The 19,923-nt window shown below is 38.7% G+C and overlaps 3 protein-coding genes across 6 annotated transcripts in view; all 3 read left to right on the top strand.

The window, feature by feature from the left end:
• Positions 1–406: 406 nt before the first annotated feature.
• LOC115729126 overlaps positions 407–19,923 on the top strand; it is a 30,670-nt gene continuing 11,153 nt past the window's right edge. The window contains exon 1 of the mRNA XM_048273295.1: positions 407–431. The gene's annotated coding sequence lies outside the window, so the exon portion shown is untranslated. The remainder of the gene's footprint in view (positions 432–19,923) is intronic.
• LOC115728408 (probable serine/threonine-protein kinase WNK9) lies at positions 5,383–8,676 on the top strand. Of its 4 annotated transcripts, none has more exons than XM_048273294.1 (7): positions 5,387–5,742; positions 5,865–5,902; positions 6,011–6,238; positions 6,502–6,611; positions 6,744–6,901; positions 6,982–7,420; positions 7,519–8,676. In XM_048273294.1, the coding sequence occupies exons 1-7, from the start codon at positions 5,668–5,670 to the stop codon at positions 8,538–8,540; spliced, it is 2,070 nt and encodes a 689-aa protein (XP_048129251.1). In that variant the 5' UTR covers positions 5,387–5,667; the 3' UTR covers positions 8,541–8,676. The 4 variants fall into 4 exon arrangements, with proteins under 4 accessions (XP_048129250.1, XP_030514601.2, XP_048129251.1 ...); XM_030658742.2 differs by having other exon boundaries at positions 5,389–5,742; positions 6,391–6,611; XM_048273293.1 differs by having other exon boundaries at positions 5,383–5,742; positions 6,391–6,901.
• Positions 12,017–16,603, top strand: LOC115728410 (imidazoleglycerol-phosphate dehydratase 1, chloroplastic). Its single transcript, XM_030658743.2, has 8 exons — positions 12,017–12,323; positions 12,413–12,537; positions 12,904–13,008; positions 13,287–13,379; positions 14,397–14,471; positions 14,624–14,686; positions 14,866–14,975; positions 16,285–16,603. Exons 1-8 carry the CDS (start codon positions 12,080–12,082, stop codon positions 16,310–16,312), a joined length of 843 nt encoding a protein of 280 aa, XP_030514603.2. The 5' UTR covers positions 12,017–12,079; the 3' UTR covers positions 16,313–16,603.

Below are 19,923 nucleotides of genomic sequence, written 5' to 3'. Positions count from 1 at the left end.
AATGAGGACTGCGTTCGTTTGTATTGTCGGTTCTCATTCTCAACAATCATTTTTATTGTTTAATTTACCTAAAATAAAATAAAAAAATGAATTATGTCAAATTTGAATGACTCGACATCTCTACCTTTTGAAACAAAAACATTGTTGGTGCTCGAGAGAAATTACATTTGTATTGTCTTCTAAAATGTGCTAGGCTTTCATTCAATATTCCCATCTATGTTTTTATACTTATCTATCTTTTATAAGATTTAGAGAACAAAGTAGTAAAGACTTTCCACTTACATATTATTTGTTTATACTCGTCATCTACCGCCACCTAAACTCATTCGGGGCAGTTTTCACTCTTTGAAATAAGGCAATATAACTCCAAAAAATAATAACAGTATACATGTCTCTAATACATACACACACAAACACACACACACACACACACACACACACACACACACACACATACATACACACACCCACACACCAAAATAGCAATAATGGTAGCGCATTTAATTGATTATAAGTCAATGATTTACTTCTCAGAATCTAAATCTTGGTTTCAACTTTAGCATATCTTAGAGTAGATGTCTTTATGATAAAAATGAGAAATCTAAAATCTCATGATTATTCCATGGGTTAAGTGTAAATTTGCAAGTCGAAATCATTAGTTTTAGGTGCGATAAGGGCAAAATTGAAAATGTAAAATATCTGGAAACATACGGGTTTTTCTTTTTGGTACTTTTATACAAGGCATAAATAGATTACAGACAACGACTGGTTTCTCTTTGGAAGGAGAAGAGATTGAGCTCAATATTTGTAATTTAACTTGAGCAGTATTGTAGCAGGGTACTTATTGAAGTTAATGTGTGACAAAAATAACGGCGAAAGGTTGCACGATGTTAGGATCATTTGATACTCAAGACGACGTGTCAGATTTTTACTTCCCAAACGAAAGATCTCCATGTGCATCTTGGCCTTCTTTGACGAAAACGAGAAGATAATGTCCCGATGGAGAGTCCAAGTTGAGATGAGGTTGGGCTCTTTATTTTTATTTTTTTCCTCGTGCTATTTGTGTACTAGTTTGAGAATTTTTGTGATACGAATATTAATTTAAACTAAATGTGACATGGGCTACTAGTTTGGAATTTTTTTTTATTAAGCATTCCTTTTTAATTATTAAGAGGGTGAGAAAGGGACAACCAATGCACATGTTGCGAAAATCTAATTTGGACATGTTAAAAAGTGGAGAGAACACCTGACATAGAATGTTCGGTTTGAGCCATCACTACGCTGTACACATACATAGATATACAAGTCGTAGGCCCACCCATGTGCCTGAAGTTGGGAAGCCACTTTCATATAAGATAGCAAAAGCTGGCTAGATTTTCGATCGCGATATGTTTGAACTCGTGATCTCATAAAAGATGGTGCGGCCCATTTATCATCAATTGTTTCTTAGTCTATGTGCGGAGCACACAGACAACTTTCCTAGCCCATGCTTAATTGGTCCATTCGAGATTCCCAAAGGAGAAGCTACCTCTACTTCCTTGAGCTCAATACAGCATTTATAATTTAACTTGAGTTCAGTATTGCCTAGCAGGTTACTTAGTGAAGATTATTGCTCGATGTACAAAAATACCCCACGGTCAGAAAGGTTGCACGTATGTTAGGATCATTTGGATTTCACTCAAGATGAACGTTTCAGATTTTTGCTACCCAAACGAATAATATCTTAAGCATCTCCATATGCAAATCTTGGTCTTCTTTGATGAAAACTGAGAAGATGATGTCCCGATGGAAAGTCAATTTGAAAAGATGAGGTTGGGGGCTTTTAGCTTTATCCTTTTAGCTGTATTTAAACTTCATCCTATTTGTATACCGAATTTGAAAATTTTTGTAATTTGAATATTAATTTAAGCTAAATGTGACACGGGCTACTAGTTTGGATTTTTTATATATATATTAAGCATTCCTTTTTCGAATTGATTAAGAGGGTTAGAAAGGGAAAACCGTAATGGACCAATGTTGCGAAATCTAATTTGGACAAGTTAAAAAATGGAGATTTAGCATAAATGACATAGAATGTTTGGTTTGAGGCGTATATCATGATCGCTGTACACATATAGATAGAGTCCTAGTCGTAGGCCCACTCGACGTGCCGGGAGAAGCTGTAGGGAGGTCACTTTCACATAAGAATGGAAACCAATTAACATCAAGCTTTTATCCGATCAAGTTTGGACTTGTGATCTCACAAAAGATGATGCGGAACCCAAATTTTATCATCAATTGTTTCTTAGTCTATGTGCGGAAAGCACACGGACATCTTTCTAGCCCATGCTTAATTGGTCCATTCGAAAGATTCCCAAAATGACAAAATGTACGTTAAATTTTTTTGTCTAAAACAAAGCCTTGAAGACAACAACAGCATGGGCTTTCGGAATATAACATGTTCATTTGGACTCCAAGGGAAAACTAGCAAGTTAATAGCTGGATAACTTTTTTGCTCGATGGGCTCATCCAACCCAATCCGTTCAACAAAGTATCTTCTTTCTAGAGCAATTGACAAGCTGGATTTCTGACCATCGCAATGAACATTTCAGCATTTTCGCAAAAGAATTAATTTAAAGGTGTAAAAATCTACATATACTATAAATGGTTTTTTTCTTCATTAATATCTTGGTACATGTTTTCAATTATTAACTTTTATAGATATTGTTTGGGTGACTTTTAGCTTTAACCTTATGTCTGTATTTAAGAAGTTTTCATCTTTTACTGAAGGCGTCAATTTTCCTTTATATATGCCTGAAAGCACCTTAATTGGATATTAACATTAGGGAATTTGAATTATCAACCACAATTGTTCGACATAGATGTAGAGTTTTACATATAAAATTCGTTATTGACCAATTTAGCCTTTTTAACTAACAAAAATAATGGATTTTTCAGTCATAAATGAGCATAATAGCCCCTATTTTTATTTTAGGAGTCCTTTTCATTGTGGCCTCTTAAAGTTTTAAAAATTCAGTTATGGGACCAGATGCCTCTTCATTGAATATAATCCTGGGAGAAGTTGCTAGAATTTTCATTTTAAGCCATTTTATTGGAGAATCAACAACTCAATTAGAGTCATGACAAGAGACTTTTTATACCTTGCACAAGTTTTAGCCTCAAGTTTTGAAAAATTGCAAAATTGGACTAAAAGGACATAAATCAAACATAATTTCAAATTTTAGTCCAAGGTTCACCAAAAACAATTAAGTTTTTGACTAGGGTCCCCGTATAGAGTAATGCAAATGATTTTAACTACTTGGGAAGTTATTGTAGTACAAGTAACTAATAATTATAAGTTATCTACAGAAAATGACAAATTTGATGTTCGCGTTATCAAATTATTTTGTTTTAAGCTAAAGCAAAGTTGAAGACCCCATACAGTAATGGGCTAATCGATGCATAACATGACTTATACATATATTGGACTTGAGGTGATTAAGTAAATTGAACAAATGATGGATTTAACTTTATTTAGTAAGTTAAAAAGGCTTAAGACATCTTAGTTTTACTACCATATATAGTCCTTTCTAGATCAAATGAAAAAACTAGGAATTTTTCTGAAAATCGCAATAACATTTCAGCACATTCGCTTGTGTGTTAATTTAAAGGTGCTAAAATGGTAAATTTTGCAAAGAAAGTAAATTTCCAAAGGGAATTTGCATAAGAACCAGTGTTCTGGTGTTGAGGTCATGCTCAATTATTACAACATAGGCTTTTATGTATCACCATACAGTAATGGATTTTGAATTCGCGAATAACTTGCTAGCTCCATCTTTAATTATTAATAAGCAGTAATGTTTTCCGACGATTTAGACATTATCCTCTACCATCTAACAATGACTTTCCCACCAGAAGTTACCCTACCTGAGATTCTAGGTATAACAACTTGGCAATCATGTGTTCGGGTCAATCCGCTGTCTCTGTTTTCGTTCGATTTGTTGGCAAACCTTTGTTTTGTTCATAAATGACCTAAATTCAACACTTGGCAAAATCTACAGTAGTTTGCCATAAATGACTTTGTCGTTGGACTGCCTATCGATCAAATTTCTTTGGATTTGTCCATTGGTGAAGGCTTTTCATTGACATGACAACATATGCGCTAATCTAATCATCTCGTCAGTATTGACATTCTACATAATGCATGAGCTTATAGCTCGCTAATTGTCTTGTTTATCGATGACTTTTGCTTTGATCAAACATTTCCTCTTCTCAACCGAGCTTTCTACTTGTCGATATCAACCAATAGTTGGTCAATTTTTTTTTTTGTCATACATACATATATATATATATATATATATATATATATATCAAATTTTCATTTCTCACGCTTTTTGTTATGCTAAAATTCTATTCAAACAAGTGGGGTGTCGCATATTAGGAATACTTTCGTTTTCCATAGTAGAAAAGAACATGGTAACAAGATTAATACATTACATATCTTTTCACCATACTCTATAGATATTTCCATTGAAGTTAACATGGACAAAATGCATACAGAATATATTGTTAATTCATCTATCATTTTTTTCCTTTTTAGTTGGACAATCAAAATATTTAGTTTGACGTAAATCAATTTCCAAGCAAAAATAGTATATTGGAAATAGTTGAACGTGGTATGTCATTAGTTTGACACGAAACCTAGAACCCTAATCTAAAGAGAATCCTTTACCAAGTAATCAAAAAGTTCTTTTAAGTAAATGAAATTCCTTAAACTCTCAATAACGCTGTATGCGTCCATGTCATCATCATGTGGAAATGATGAGCAATCAATCCCACAAACAAGAATATGAAAATCGAATTTTTTACTTCAGATCTCACTGTTGTTTCACATTTTCAGTATCTTTCTTTACTTTTGCCAAGCTCCCTTTTTTTTTTTTTTGGTCTATTGTATTCCCGAGATTCCACCAGACCCACCATATTCAACACATAAAGAAATGAGAACAACATACACATCTCATCCCCAGCAATGCCACTTGCTCAATATTATCCAAGGCAGCAATTGTAAATTTGGTTGGTCCTTTTGCTTGCAAGATGTCGCACGCTCATGAACAGAGAGATAGAGAAAGAGAAGAGAGAGAGGAGGAGGAGGAGGAGGAGCTTCTGTGTCTTTGCATGTTTCGTGATTTTCGAGCTTTTGTTATTTCCTCACAGCTCGTGATGAGATAGAAAGCAAAGCACAGAGCGAACGAGTGACAGAGAAAGCTGTTTTGTCGGGTTGTGTTCCTTTGTGGTGTTGGGACACCGGGCAGTGCAGGCCTTGCGAAATCTTTGCCCGTTTCTTTATTATTTTTTCCGTATTTTTTTGTTTTGATTCTCCTTTTTGCTTGCTTAAAATTTGTGAAATCCTCGGCCTCCTTGTCTCTGGGTAGTTGGCAAATAGCCTTGCCCTCTTTAGATGAACTAACCGAGGCCTCTCTCTCTCTCTCTCTCTCTCCTTCCTTGCATCTCTCTCTCTCTCAAAATTCCCCTTCACAAATTTGTGAAAAATCATTTTTTTTCAGTTTGAGCTTTCTGGGTACTGTTAATATCGTGGGAGACCTACGTTGGTTGTCTCTTTTGGCTCTCACTCACATCGAAGAGGAAGACAGTATCTATCCCAGTGCCAAGAATTCTGAAAAAGAAGGAATGAGCGGTTTTTCAGATGTTGAACCAGACTTCTCTGAGTTCGTGGAGGTCGATCCTACCGGAAGATATGGAAGAGTAATCTTCATGCCCTCATGCCTAAATCTCTTTACATTATGAATCTTTCTCTAATTTTTGTTTAAAAATATGATCTTGTCTAGTACACGTTTAATTCACGGTTGCTTGTCTTTCTGTTGCAGTACAATGAAATTCTTGGCAAAGGAGCTTCCAAGACAGTGTATGAGATTCTCTTCTCTGTTTCAAGTCTTTTTTTTATGCCCTTTGTTTGGGAAATGATTACAAGATTGATCCATTTTCTCCTTTGTGATTTTTGTTGTTGTTATAGTTACAGAGCATTTGATGAGTATGAAGGGATTGAAGTGGCGTGGAATCAAGTGAAGCTCTATGATTTCCTGCGCAGACCTGAAGATCTTGAGAGGCTGTACTGTGAAATCCACCTCCTCAAGACATTGAAGCATGAGAACATAATGAAGTTCTACACTTCTTGGGTTGATACCACCAACAGGAACATCAATTTTGTCACTGAAATGTTCACCTCTGGCACTCTCAGACAGTAAGCATCCCCAAAATCATAGTCCACTTCAATTTTCTTTACTTGTGTCATTCATTGATGCGTTTTTACATGGCCTTTTGAGTTGAATGATTGTTAATTAGCTGATTAGTACTCTTTTTTTTTAACTTCATGTTCTTGTTGTTTCTATGTAGATATAGGTTAAAACATAGGAGGGTCAACATTAGAGCAGTGAAACATTGGTGTAGGCAGATTTTGAAAGGGTTGCTTTACCTCCATAGCCGTGACCCGCCTGTGATCCATAGAGATCTCAAGTGCGACAACATCTTCATCAATGGGAACCAAGGAGAGGTCAAGATTGGTGATCTCGGGCTCGCCGCAATTCTGAGGAAATCCCATGCTGCTCGCTGTGTCGGTAAATTCACGACCTCTAGAAGTTTAACATACAGTCAGTCAGTCTCTTGTTTGATGTTTGAATTTGATAGTTGCAAATTGTTATGCGATGTAATGAGTTCCAAAATTCTTTTCTTTCAATGTTATGGATCAGGAACACCGGAGTTCATGGCTCCAGAGGTTTATGAGGAGGAATATAATGAGTTAGTCGATATTTATTCCTTCGGAATGTGCATATTAGAGATGGTGACTTTCGATTATCCATACAGCGAGTGCACACATCCTGCTCAGATCTACAAGAAAGTTATTTCTGTATGGATTTTGCTCTTTTCTTTCAGAGTACATGAAAGTTAATTTCTGCACTTCTTCTCGTGACCGTATCTTTGTTATAGGGCAAAAAACCAGAGGCTTTGTACAAAGTCAAAGATCCCGAGGTTCGAGAATTTGTGGAGAAATGCTTGGCTACTGTGTCTCTTAGGCTGCCAGCTAAAGAGCTATTACAGGACCCATTTCTTCAAATTGACGGTTATGGTTATGATTTGAGGCCATTGGATTACCTGGGCGACTGCGATGAAGCAGGTCCTCCCGTAAGACAATCGCTTTATAAAAATTGTCAGAGTACCAGTTCACTGATCGATGCATGCTCTAATTATCTTGGTTATGAACACGAACACAAGTTGGAGTACCATGAGCTCGAGTTTGAATCTAGCGAGATCGATCTATTCACCTGTCAAGAGGATGAGTATCCGCCTGACTTCGACATTACCATCAAGGGGAGGAGACGAGAAGATGACGGAATTTTCTTGAGGCTCCGAATTGCAGATAAGGAAGGTCAGCAGTTTCGAATAAATCTTGCTTTCACTCAATTTGTCCTAAGATCAAACCTGATTCCTGAGTCTGAACTTTGAGTGGTAAATTCTTCGATGCAGGACTCATTCGAAACATATACTTTCCATTCGATTTGGAGACTGACACTGCATGGAGTGTGGCGAGCGAAATGGTTGCTGAACTCGACATTACTGACCAAGATGTCAATAGAATAGCCGACATGATCGATGGGGAAATCGCAACATTAGTCCCCGAGTGGAAGAGGGAAATTGTGGTGGAGGAAAGTTCTCAACACCAGATTGCAAGTATGTGTCGAACTTGTGCTTCTAGTGGCTTGCTGTTGGATTATGCGTCTTCAACCCAGAACTTGCAAGTTCTTCAGTGTTCCAAGCATGGAGGTGCTGCTGTGCACGGTCGTTTTGAAGAAATTACCTACCAAGTTGAAGGTTCGAAAGCCGGGCCTGACCCATCGAGCCAGTGCTATGGAGTCCACCACACTGATATCTGGGCTCAGCGCGAAGTTCCGGAATCAAATTCGCAAGAATCGAGGGATATCGATTGCGACGAAGCACATGAGGCTTTTACTGGATTGGAATCTCCAAACGAAGAGAGGATCATCCCTGTGGACAATGAGAGTAAGGTAAATGAAAGGAGCTCGTATTCGGCGAATCCTTTGGGAGCTCTTTCAGATGATTATGAGAATGAGATAAGGCAAGAACTGAGATGGCTCAAGGCCAAGTACCAAATGCAGTTGAGGGGGCTCAGAGACCAACAGTTAGGTGTCAAATCTAAGTGCTCGAGTCCTAGAGCAAATTACAATAGCACAGTCCCAATGAAAGATAGACTCAATGGGGTTCTTACCCCGTTTCCATCACCCGAGTCCGATACCGAAACATACGGACATCTCCTAGAGGAATTTTCATCTAAAAACAGTCTCACTCGCCTTGCTTCAGTTAATTCTGAGAGGAGATGTGCCAATGTAGCAGACAAGTGCCGTGGGGCTGCGAGTGGATCATACAGCCCCGAGCAGATAATCACTGCTAAGAGTTTCTATTCAGGCGCATTGCTTCCGCAACCACTTCACAGGGCGACGTCTCTTCCGGTTGATGCCATCGATTTCTGAGGGGTCTGCAGATCATATCTACAGGTTCAGAGTCGAGGGTGGAACGGACATTAGAGATGTGTATGTTTATTAGGAGCGCAACACGGGTTCTAATTATCTCGATCATCAGATGTATATTACAAGGCTTTTTCTCTCCAAGTGGGATATCTAACTTGGATGAATGCTAAACCCTGAGTTAATCCGCATCACCCACTGATGTTTACCCTGAAAGACATTTTGCAAAATTTTCCCTCCAACCTAATCCACTGAAAGAGTGCTGAAGCAGCATTTTTGCCAAACTGCTGCCTAAACTTTCACATTCTGTGGACTGTATTACTGCTCTCTTGCTTTTCTTTGTCAATCTCTTTTGTCCTCCCCAATGAGAAAGAAGACGACCCACATGAATGCCAACCAGATTGTCACAGAAAAGCAAATGTGGGGTCACAGCTTGGACAGAAACGTCCCATCTCTCCCTGACCTTTCCTTAAAGTCCTCACAGTGAGTTGACACTTTTGTGTCCAGCGTCTCTCCTGCTTTTTCCCTAAGGGCCACAGACTTCTCCTTCAGTTTATCTTCTCTCCTCTTCTCTTCGCTGTGCTTTAGAAGATGAAATCAATGTCTGTGTACACCAGTTAGGCCTGAGATTGGTCCCAGAAAAGCCAGCACCATAAAAAAAATAAGCAACAATTCGGTGTGCTCATTGTGGCGATAACCTAAAAAAACATGCGACTGTCTGCTCTCCCCCAAGCAGCCAAGTTGGTTTAGATACTATAATGGGGTACAGGATATGCATGGTAGTTTGAATAAAGAGAAGGGTCTTTCTTGATTCACACTTTTCACACGTGTGCCGCCTGACCTCAGTCCTAGCTCTTGCTTACTGAGATAATACTGTTGCTTGCCCCAAATGTAAGAACATGAATGCGGAAATTTATCAAAAAAGTCTTAAATTTATTGTAATTGTACCAATTTAGTCTTGAACTTTTTTTTTCTTTTTTGGGCCAATTGAGTTTTAAATCTTTTACATTTATGTCAATTCGGTCTATTTAGGCGACGGGCGATGACTTGGTGCCTCCATTGCTAATACGGGCAAATTTTAATAATATTTTATTATCTTTTTTCTTCTCTCTTTTTTTTTTCTTCTCACTGGGACCGGCGGGGGTCACCGGAGCTTGCAAGGCCATGGCCGCCTTCGCCCTCAACCGGCGAGATTCTTGCGAATAAACCGAATTGATACAAATACAGAAGGTTTAGGATTCAATTAGCGTAAAAAAAATTATGACTGAATTGATATAATTGTAATAAATTTAAAAAAAATTTGATAATTTTCGGATAAAACTGACTAGGCCCGGGAAAATCGTCACGGGGAGTGAGATAGTTCGAGCAAAATTGAAAGTGCTGAAAGGCGCAACTTTCGCTAGCCGCGGCAACTCACGCTCGCCTCGTAGCCGCGCAGAGGACACGGAAAATGGTGGGTCACGGCAATCGGACACTCCCGAACTCCCACGACATGACCAGAGGACCCGCACGTAGACGGTAGGGTGGGCCACACACGCGCCTTTATTGCACGATAATCGATCCGTCTTTTCTTCCTTTTTTTCTCTTTTGGTTCTTTCCATCGCGTGATCTTTGACAAATCCACCACCCGCGTTGAAATTCAACGCTCTGGCAATCAAGAAAAAGCAGGCACGGCTCCGTACGAAGTACAAACACTAGGGCGAGCAGAACAATCATGTCGTCGTGTCATCGGCTCATGGATGACTTTGAACTTTGAGGGAGAAAAGGCACAAACTTAGATCAACGTTCATAAATTTTGATCTAATATTTAATTTGCTCTTTAAACTTTTGAATATTTTCATAAAAGTAAGGAATTACATTGAATATTCACTCATAATTTAAGAATTACATCAAAAAAATTAAAAATTTAAAAATGACGTTTCGCGTTAGTCCAAAGTTCATAAACGACATTATGCATTACATATTGATCCAAAATGGCAAATATTATCTAAATTTCACAAGACATTAGAAAAAAAAAAAGTGTTGATATTCATATGCCGTTAGGCTAAAAATGAATCTCCCACTATGTTTGACTTGATTACTGTCTAATGCCGCCCTAGATTGAAAAGACGACACATAGCCCAATCTTTGCTTTAAGAAAGGCAAAATAATAATAATAATAATTATTATTAAACCACTTTATTAAAGCAATCTCTAAAGTTTTTAGCTAACCCCATGAGAGCCCACACGTGTGGGACGGGGCACGCGATGAATGGGAAAAAGGCCAAAAACGACGGTGGATGTCATTGTATCGCCGACCCCCACGTACGGAAGTCGCACGTTGGCGATATAAGGATACCGCCTTTCAATTAGAGCCAAAGACGAATCTTTCCTGCACACGCCAACAGATCTTTTAGATGAAATGACTTCGTGCAATAAGATCCTATTTTAACTTTTAAAAAAAACCCCCCAAAAAAAAAAAAAACTGAGGCTAATGATTATAAAAGTAATCACAAAGTAGATAGCGCTGGAATCGGACCCTATTCGCTGGAACGAGATTGGCATGGATCGGACCATAACTTTTGATTGGTCTTGTAGTCACTCGAAAAAGTATCGGAATCTCGTAATTAAATTTGTGGTAAAAGTACAAGTGTTTTTTTTTTTCCAGAAACACAAAGAGTGCTTTTAAAGTGTTTTAAAAAATTGTGAAAAGAATTTTATGCTTTCAAACCTTAATTTTTGTTTTTTTTTTAATCTTTGTAATGATTTTGGGATGTTTACTATTATAAAAAGATGTAGGCTATATATATATATATTGTTCTTGCATGATTTACTTTAAAAAGAATGTCATTATCTTTTCGACAATACCCATCCTCAATCTTGAATTTCCCACGTTCCACCCAAAAACATCCAAAACCAAACCGTTCAAAAGTTTAAGCAAGATGGTTAAATGAGTTTGCAAGGAGAAGTGATTTTATTTTTTCCGACGTGGGTTTTGCTTAGATGTATGTGAGTGGAGTTTGCAAAAATAGAGGTACGTAAATAGTCATTTCGCAAAAAAACTTGTACTGCTAATAAAAATGAACGAAGGGAAAATATCTTCATCGTTCACGAAAATATTTGGATATGAGTTGCTATCGATAATGAAACCATTTTTTATTAACTAATTGTGTGAAACGATCATCTTCAAAAGATGATTTTTAAATTATATATTTTTCGCAAAATAAGCGGAGCCGAAGTATAGAACTATGAAACTAGAAGCCAAGGCTGAGTTTTGAGGACGATGATGGGCTTCGCACTTTGGATGACTATTTTCATCTTTGATGGGCCGAGTCGGCCCATACTCTGCCAACACTCGGCCCATACACTTCCTTTCTGCCAAGTGTTTGCGGTGTCAAACTTCCGAGTCAACGCCACGGCCCAAGATCTCTTTCTCCGTTGCAAATGCAAATTGAGGTGGATCTCGTCTTCCACAAAAACGGCGCGTTTAGTTCAGTCCTCTGTCGTTTTACTCTTCTGGCCATCCGACGCCGATTTCTCCAGCTCCCGCAGGCGAACCAGCACAAATGGAGATCTCTCTCCCTTCTCATCTCGCCTGCAATCCCACTTCCTCAGCTCAGCTATCGAAGACCATCGCTAGGGTTTCTCCGGTAAACCTCTCCCGCAGCATCTCTCGGACCCGTCTCTTCTCCACCGGCAGGAGCCGCAGCTCCATGGAGGACTCTCACGCTCGGAGTCCGGTGGCCTCGTGTTCCGCTTCTCTCCAGAACAACGGAGCTCCTGCCCCGGCATCACCTGCGATCACCTCCGGTATGTTACGTGAAGTGTCTCGATCGTCGGGTTCGAGTTTGATTGAGTGCTTTGGTTTGATGGTATGCGTGTCTGGTGTTTGTGCTCAGGTGGTCGGATTGGGGAGGTGAAAAGGGTTACGAAGGAGACGAATGTGTCTGTGAAGGTCAATTTGGACGGGACGGGGGTTGCCGATAGCAGCACTGGCATTCCCTTTCTCGATCACATGTTGGATGTGAGTAGTATATGTCGTAGGCTTTAGCTTTGTTGTGCTTTCGGGATTGATCAGTTCTTGCGTGCTATATGCAAATTTATACTGTTCATGGCAAGATTAGGGAGTAACAGCTTAAATTGTAATAGCTTCTACGGGCGCTTGATTTGTTATCTTATTGATTCATCTCGCGCTTGCTTCAATAATTCGGCTTGGTGAAAGAGAGTTAGTCATGCACTGGCTGGTACTACAGTGCTATCGTCATAGCTGTGGTAGCCTTCCCAGTTGGATTGGTTAAGCTAAGTCTTACAGTTGATTTCGGTCCTGAAATGCCCCATGTCTGTTTGCTAGAACTTATTTACACTGAATATGCATGTCTGTTTGTATCAGCAACTTGCTTCGCATGGGCTGTTCGATGTACATGTAAGGGCAACTGGTGACATTCACATTGATGATCATCACACAAATGAAGATGTTGCTCTTGCCATTGGAACAGTGAGTAATTGCTTCTCTCCAGAGTTTCATCCCATGGTTAGCTCTATTGTTGCTGAAGAAGAATCTTCTAATGGAGGTGGTACTTTATTAATAGAGGATGTGATTGTGAGAGATTTCCCTCTGACTATCCCCTTTTATACAGCAACACTGGTGACTGATCCTTTTTATGGCTATATTGACTTGTAGAAACTGGAACGTCATTTTCAGTGCAAAATCCAACTACTCCCATGTTTCCTCTAATCCTGCTAAAGCTCTTTTTTTTTCCCTCTGGTCTGTAGGCCTTGCTGCAAGCACTCGGTGACAGAAAAGGGATACACCGGTTCGGTGACTTTTCAGCTCCTCTAGATGAAGCACTCGTTCATGTTGCACTGGTATTAGTGCAATCACTTTTGAGTCTTTTAAGCGATTTTTTGGCGACAACTAATCACACCATTCGACTTAGGAAGGAAATTCGCTTATGAAGCTAGTTCACTATCAACTGATTGTTAGACCGTTAAGTTACTTCAGTAGATGCAGCTGAAATATTTCTTTTTAGTAATGAGCATTACTAAGAAAGACATGAGAAACAAGCAGATTCCGAATCAGATGGAGCAAGGATGGGTTCGAAATGTGAAGCTGTACTAATCAGTCCCAAAAACCCGAGGCCTTTTTTTTTTTTCCTTGGAAGAATGATGACCTAGAGAAACTTTATATTCAAGCCACCTACACCGAAATTGCTTCTCAACTAAGTAGTTTGTATAATCATTGGCAAATCACCCCATAAGACCTTTTCACGGGGCCTTGTAGGTGTGCCTTCTTATGTGTTGTGTCAAAGGAAGAGCTCAATCTACAATTGATAGTGTTATTTGTGCTTGGGCTAGATCATCTTGGCTCAATAATTGAAAGAGAAATATCATAAACTCAAAGTTAAGATCAAACTCGATCTTTCAAAGATTGATAAATTAAAAACTATATTGCTATTACATTTGGAGTAGATCATATAACAGAAACACACAGTCTCAACTGTCTGATTTCATTCATGAGGAGCTTGAGTAAATTTCTCTTGCGCTTTATTTAATCAGGTCAAAAACCTCCAAAGATCCTAACCAATGGTGCTACTCAAGATTCAATCCTTTCTTAGGTTTTAGATTCTAGGAGATTATAGATCTAAAATATGGGACTGGGGTTTCAAGTTCAACAACCATGGATTCTCTACACTACACTAATTCATATGCTGACTGCTTTCTCGCTATCTCTAAAACTTTCCTAGATAATATAGCTTGGCTGGCTGTAAGGTCGAGCCTAGAATCTCACATCTCTAGATGTCTATCCATTTTCTCTTTCTCATTTTAGTGACGTACTCATCTTTCATGCTGAATATGTGTCTAATCTATGTCATCTTGGTTCAGGATTTATCTGGCCGGCCGCATCTAAGTTTTGATTTGCAAATACCAACACAGAGGGTTGGAACATATGACACTCAGGTATTCTAGTACTTTATTTGCTGGAATTTTGTATGCGGTATGCATGTATCCCTGATTTTACATTATTTCTGCTTCCTACTCTCTTTGTTATGCATATAGGATGTTTAGTGCTGAATGTCAATCAGTGCTGATCGAATTTTCTTTTGTATTAGCTGGTGGAGCACTTTTTCCAGTCTCTGGTGAATACTTCTGGCATGACACTTCACGTAAGGCAGGTAAATATTATTTTTCCTCATTGTGACCCTTTATTTACTGTCCTAGTGTGTAAAGCAGAGTTGAACCAGCATTTTCTCTAGCTATGTCTACTTCCTCATGATAGTCAAGACGGTTCTACAATTTTTTTTTTTTTTTTTGCTTGCTCATTCTGAAATATTGTTTCAATGTGTGAGGACAGCTAGCTGGAAAAAACTCACACCATATTATAGAGGCAACGTTTAAAGCCTTTGCAAGAGCTCTTCGACAAGCTACAGAATATGACTTACGGCGCCAAGGGACTATTCCAAGGTATCATGGTTTGGTTCCTATATCTTTGTGCCTTTCCACATTCTTTGTGTTATTCGATGCAAGTTTTGTTTGTAGGAATTGTTTTGAAGCTATCGCAGAAAAGGGAGAGCGTTTGAGTGTTTTGTAGAAATTCTCTGTTTTATGAGAATTAGTTTACAACTTCTGCATCCTGTTTGAAAAGTCTTCTTTCCACACTATCTTTGGCGCCACCCACTTAGCCATTTTGATGAGTCAATCAAGTAGACTCCAGCCTTCTGTAGACTCATTTGACCTTTTGCATTGAATGTTAATGATATATTAGCATTTAGCAGAAGAGTTTCTTAGTATAACACTACCTGTGGGTTCTGGAAATGGATATAATGAAAATTTGCTGGAGTTGTGACTACTTTGTGCTAGAAGTTGGCTTCTCCCTATAGAACTTATAATTCTAGTAGCTTTTCCATGAATCTTAGTTGTTCTTTCCAACATTGAATGACTAGCTTGACATTTCTCTATTATATTTAGTCCTGTGAGAAGCTTCTGTTTTCTAGGAAGTTCATTTTTTTTTCAATAATACCGTTTGCTACCTGCTTTTCACTCAAAGTGACTTATAGCTTTGCAAAGTGCGGTCTCTGTTTGTACATTCAACAGAGTTATCATTCATCGCATGAGGCTTAAGTTGCTCTCTGAAACACACAGAATTTTAATGTATGTGAAGAACATCCTTGAAAATTATCCAAACATATAGCATATTGTGTAGGTTTTTTTGGAAGTCTGGAAAATCTTCCTGGGACATATGACACAAATGAAATCAGTAGATTTAGCAAACTGGATGGGTGAAGCATTCCCATCTACCACAGAAACAACCTTACACGACCATTTCTTTCACTTCTGTCCAGCATCATCTTCTTTTGGTCCCTTTTTGCCCCGAAAAAAATCCTTTCTGGAAAGGACCAGAAATTTCCATTAGGTCATAGTGAGAGTTTGATATTAATCCCTAGTCAGCTAGCTAGGTGATGTATGATAGACTTGAAAGCTTGGACCAGTCTCCGTGCACATATCCAATTTTTGCATCCCTTTCAGCCGGGTCCTCATATCCCCAATTTTGAGTTTATACAAGTTAGACACTCAGATGCGTGTCCATATCTGATGCTGGTGTGTAAGTCCAGGCAATATAGGCTAGTTGTGCCGCTCAGGGAGATTTTGTGATCTGCACGATGAGTTGCCTCCGTACATGTTGCATAGAGATGGTTAAATTATGTAATCTGGTGAATTGATAGGTCCCATGACTTGTGTGATGCTCATAGCTACTTTCTATCCAATCTTGCAGCTCAAAAGGGGTGCTATCACGTACTTGATGAAGTCAATACTTTCATTGAACTGAAGCTGGATTCAGGTAGCCCTTAAAGAAGCAAACATTGTTTGATCGATTGGCATTGTCAAGAGTTCTCAATGTACTGCTGAAGCAACAGATACGTGAAGCAAGAACGAGACGTCTGTGGTCGTTATTGTCGGCTTTTGAGTGCCCTCCAGTAAAAAGCCATAGAGAAACGCAGTTGGTCTCTGTCTGTAATGCTAATTGCATGAGTCGTGGAGGATCTGGTGTGCAAAGTGTATGCCATTTATGAGCTAATTATTCACCTAATGTTTTCTTTTTTTGAGAAGAGAAAAATATTTTCCTCATCTTTGCATGCATGAAAAAAAAAACTTTCAAAAGTGAGGAAAATATTTTCCTCATCTTTCCTTCATTCTCTCTTTTTATTTTTTGGTTTCTTTTTATTTTTTATTTCTTTTTATTTTGTTCTTTTTTCATCCTGCTTCCTCCTTTCTCTACCGACCGAGGACCTCGGCGACAACTGGCAGCCCAGCAATCGATCATGACACGGGCCGGTGAACTTGAGACTCGGCCCTTCCTGGCAATCTCGACCTCATCGACAACCGCATTTGCACAAATGCCGCAATCGCCAAAGAAGAAGTTAATTTACCTCTCGTCACATTGTGTGCATTCGAAAGCTGGCAGCAAGACTCGCGAGAATGGGAAGAATTCAGTTGAAAAACCGATGATTGTTCGCAATCGAAGCAAAACATAGACGGAACTTTGTGAAGTGAGGAATCAACATAAGCAGAAATCTCATCACTCCCAGTGGACCAAACAAATGATCATTCAGCGAAAGCCTCGAGACCGAGGATAGCAATTCGACATCCAACGCCAGTTTGTATCTAATCTCGCAAAACAGTCGCAATCGCCAATGACACATCGCGTCAAAGAGAGAGGGGGTACGTTTTCGTGGCAGCGCATGCAGAGGCTCTTGACCAGCAGAGAGAGGCAACAGAGTCCGCGTCGACGTTGTTGGTGGGCGGGCTCGAGCTCGTCGACCACAGGCAAGCCCGAGGTCGTTAGGACAGTTCGAGCCTCGAGCTCGCCAGCCGTCAGCCATTAGAAGAAAAAAAAAAGATTAAAAAAAAAAGATAAAAAATTAAGAAAGTTGATTTTTTTAAAAAAATTGAAAAGGAAAACAAAAAAAATTATTAAAAGAAGTCCACGGAGGAAAATCAAATCCGATTTTCCACATCACGAGACGAAAAATATTTTCCTGTTCATTTTCAAATTTCAGCCATACAACGGGAAACATCATCATTTTCCTAGAAAATGACTTTCCAAAAAATAATTTCCGAAAATCTAGCATTTTTCATGAAACAAACGGAGTCTAAATTTTTCTCTCCTTTTCTTCCCCTTCCCTCTCCCAAACAAAGCTGATTGCATTCGAATATGATCTTTTGGAAGAAGCTTTGCGGGGTTTCTTGAACTAACGAAAAAGAGTCATTCTCTTCTATCCGTTTTGTGCTCCAGAGGAGATTATCTTCTTCCGAGTTCGCAAGCTCGGAGCGTTCTTGCGTGAAAAATAGCGAATAATTAGAATTCCATTTATTTCATAAAAAACTGAATAACATGGAAATATTTTTTTGAAATTAATAACTTAAAATAATTAATCAACGAATGATAATTTTTATTATCGTCAACAATTTACAACTTAGTATTTTCGTGAATAAGAAAAAATATTTCGTTAATTCACTTTTGTAAACAATATAAATGATTAGAAAATATTTTTTAAATCATTAATTTTTTTTTGAAATAAAAGCATTCTAGACATACTTTTGGCTAATTGCGTAGTTTTTACTGCCTCAAATGAGCTAGGACGGCATATAGAATCGTGCAAAGTGGAATCCCAGCTGCGTCGACCTCTATGAGCTGACATTCTTTCCTGGACATCCTAATCTCAATGAGCCAACATGTCCACATAGTTTGACCCAAAAAAAAAAAAAAAATTCCAGCGTAGTTGTCTACATATATATATTTTTTTTAATGACCCAGGGAATCCCCGTTTGCAAAACCTAGAGAGCAAAAGTGCTACAGCACACACGTGCAGGCATGATAATGACGCCCTCGGATTCGAACACTCGACCTTTTGGGAGAGGAAGAGTGTGCGAAACAGCGGCGTCAACCCGTTAGGTGGTTATTAGAAGTTAATTTTTCAATTTTTACTTTTGAGCATAATTTGATTTTTCTATTTTTACAGAAAAGTAATTTTTCTTTTTACTTTTTTAAGTGATTTAAAAAATTTGACCCAAAAAAAAAGCGGCTCCAAAATTATTCTAGAACAAAAAAATACTCTAGAAGTAGAAAAATAAAATTGCGTAACGAAACGGATTTCTACTTAAAAATTACGTCACTAAACAGATTTTTACTTTAGAAGCATTTTGAAGTAGAAATTCTATTTGAGAAGTGTTGTCGTGCGCATCCAAAATATATAATCCAATACAAGCGAATAGTGCAATAAAAGATTGTCAGGAGGGCAACTAGAGCACCTTTCAATTTATGAACTCCATCAGAATGTTTGACGTGTGGGAAATGAAAATTCAACTTCATGACTATCATCATACCAACACATCAGATATTATGGTACGTTCCCTTTCTTTTTTTTTTGGCGGCACATGATAAACGGAATAATTATAATAAAAAAGAAAAATTTTATTATAATTGTGACATTTCAATCCTAATTTTTTTTGGTCAATTTGGTTCTAAACATTTGGTATTTGTGCAAATTCAATCCACTTGATTGGCCCATGCTGGCGTGGCTCTATCGGCGCCGACGTAGACTTTTTTAAACAATATTTTGATAATATTTTGAGTTTTTCTTTTCTTTTCTTTAGTTTTTTTTTCAAACCATTAGGACCGGGATTCCCTCACCAATCCGGGCGAGGGTTAGGCACCCTTGCCCAAGGTCGGCGATGGCCGGTACGACCTTGCTCGCCCGGATCGAGCGAGGGGCCACACGCCCTCGACCAGGCCGGCAAGGGCTATGGGGAAAGAGAAATATAAAAAAAAATAAAAGAAAAAGCATAACAAATTATTTGAAAAAGTCCATGTCAACATTGGTAGTAAGGGTGATCGATTTCAGAATGGGTGGTTCCCATCCTAGAATCGAGGACCGCCCGCTAAGGACCGGTTCCGCAAAATGCGAACCGTGAATCACTTGCTCGTTCTATGGATCTATCCGAGAACCGAACCACAGGTCCGGTCCGGTTCTCAATTGGATCCCGACCCCTGTCCTATCGAGCTCAACGTCAACTTTTTTTTCAAAAAAAGGAAACTAGTTTTGGAGAAATTAGCCCTAGATTGAACCCTCCGTCCTTGATGGGAAGGTTCGACGTAATGCTTCAAATGGAAGAACGGTAAACCGCATCAAGCTTATACTTTGGACACTTGAAGTTTTATACTGGAATAGTAAGTTTTTAGCTAGAATGAAAGGATTGAATGTCATAGCAGTGAGTATGTTCTACTTGATGGTAAGATATAACCTTCCGGTGCAGCACAAACACAAATAGGTTATTGCAACCAACAATGTAAAAGAACAACCGAGAGTGCATTAAATTGAAACAACAGAAATAAACCAACTTCCCAAGCTTT

The sequence above is a fragment of the Rhodamnia argentea genome, chromosome 1 (assembly GCF_020921035.1).
Source record: "Rhodamnia argentea isolate NSW1041297 chromosome 1, ASM2092103v1, whole genome shotgun sequence".
Classification (NCBI taxonomy): domain Eukaryota; kingdom Viridiplantae; phylum Streptophyta; class Magnoliopsida; order Myrtales; family Myrtaceae; genus Rhodamnia; species Rhodamnia argentea.
This window is presented reverse-complemented; position numbering and strand designations above follow the sequence as displayed.

What these genes read in the sequence shown, in the direction of transcription:
- LOC115728410 (XM_030658743.2), top strand. Translation starts at nt 12,080, where the DNA reads ATGGAGATCTCTCTCCCTTCTCATCTCGCCTGCAATCCCACTTCCTCA. An exon ending in TTGCTCTTGCCATTGGAACA is followed by an intron (nt 13,009 to 13,286) that starts GTGAGTAATTGC and finishes TCTGGTCTGTAG; the next exon opens with GCCTTGCTGCAAGCACTCGG. An exon ending in CGCCAAGGGACTATTCCAAG is followed by an intron (nt 14,976 to 16,284) that starts GTATCATGGTTT and finishes CCAATCTTGCAG; the next exon opens with CTCAAAAGGGGTGCTATCAC.
- LOC115728408 (XM_048273293.1), top strand. Translation starts at nt 5,668, where the DNA reads ATGAGCGGTTTTTCAGATGTTGAACCAGACTTCTCTGAGTTCGTGGAG. An exon ending in AAAGGAGCTTCCAAGACAGT is followed by an intron (nt 5,903 to 6,010) that starts GTATGAGATTCT and finishes TTGTTGTTATAG; the next exon opens with TTACAGAGCATTTGATGAGT. An exon ending in ACCTCTGGCACTCTCAGACA is followed by an intron (nt 6,239 to 6,390) that starts GTAAGCATCCCC and finishes GTTTCTATGTAG; the next exon opens with ATATAGGTTAAAACATAGGA.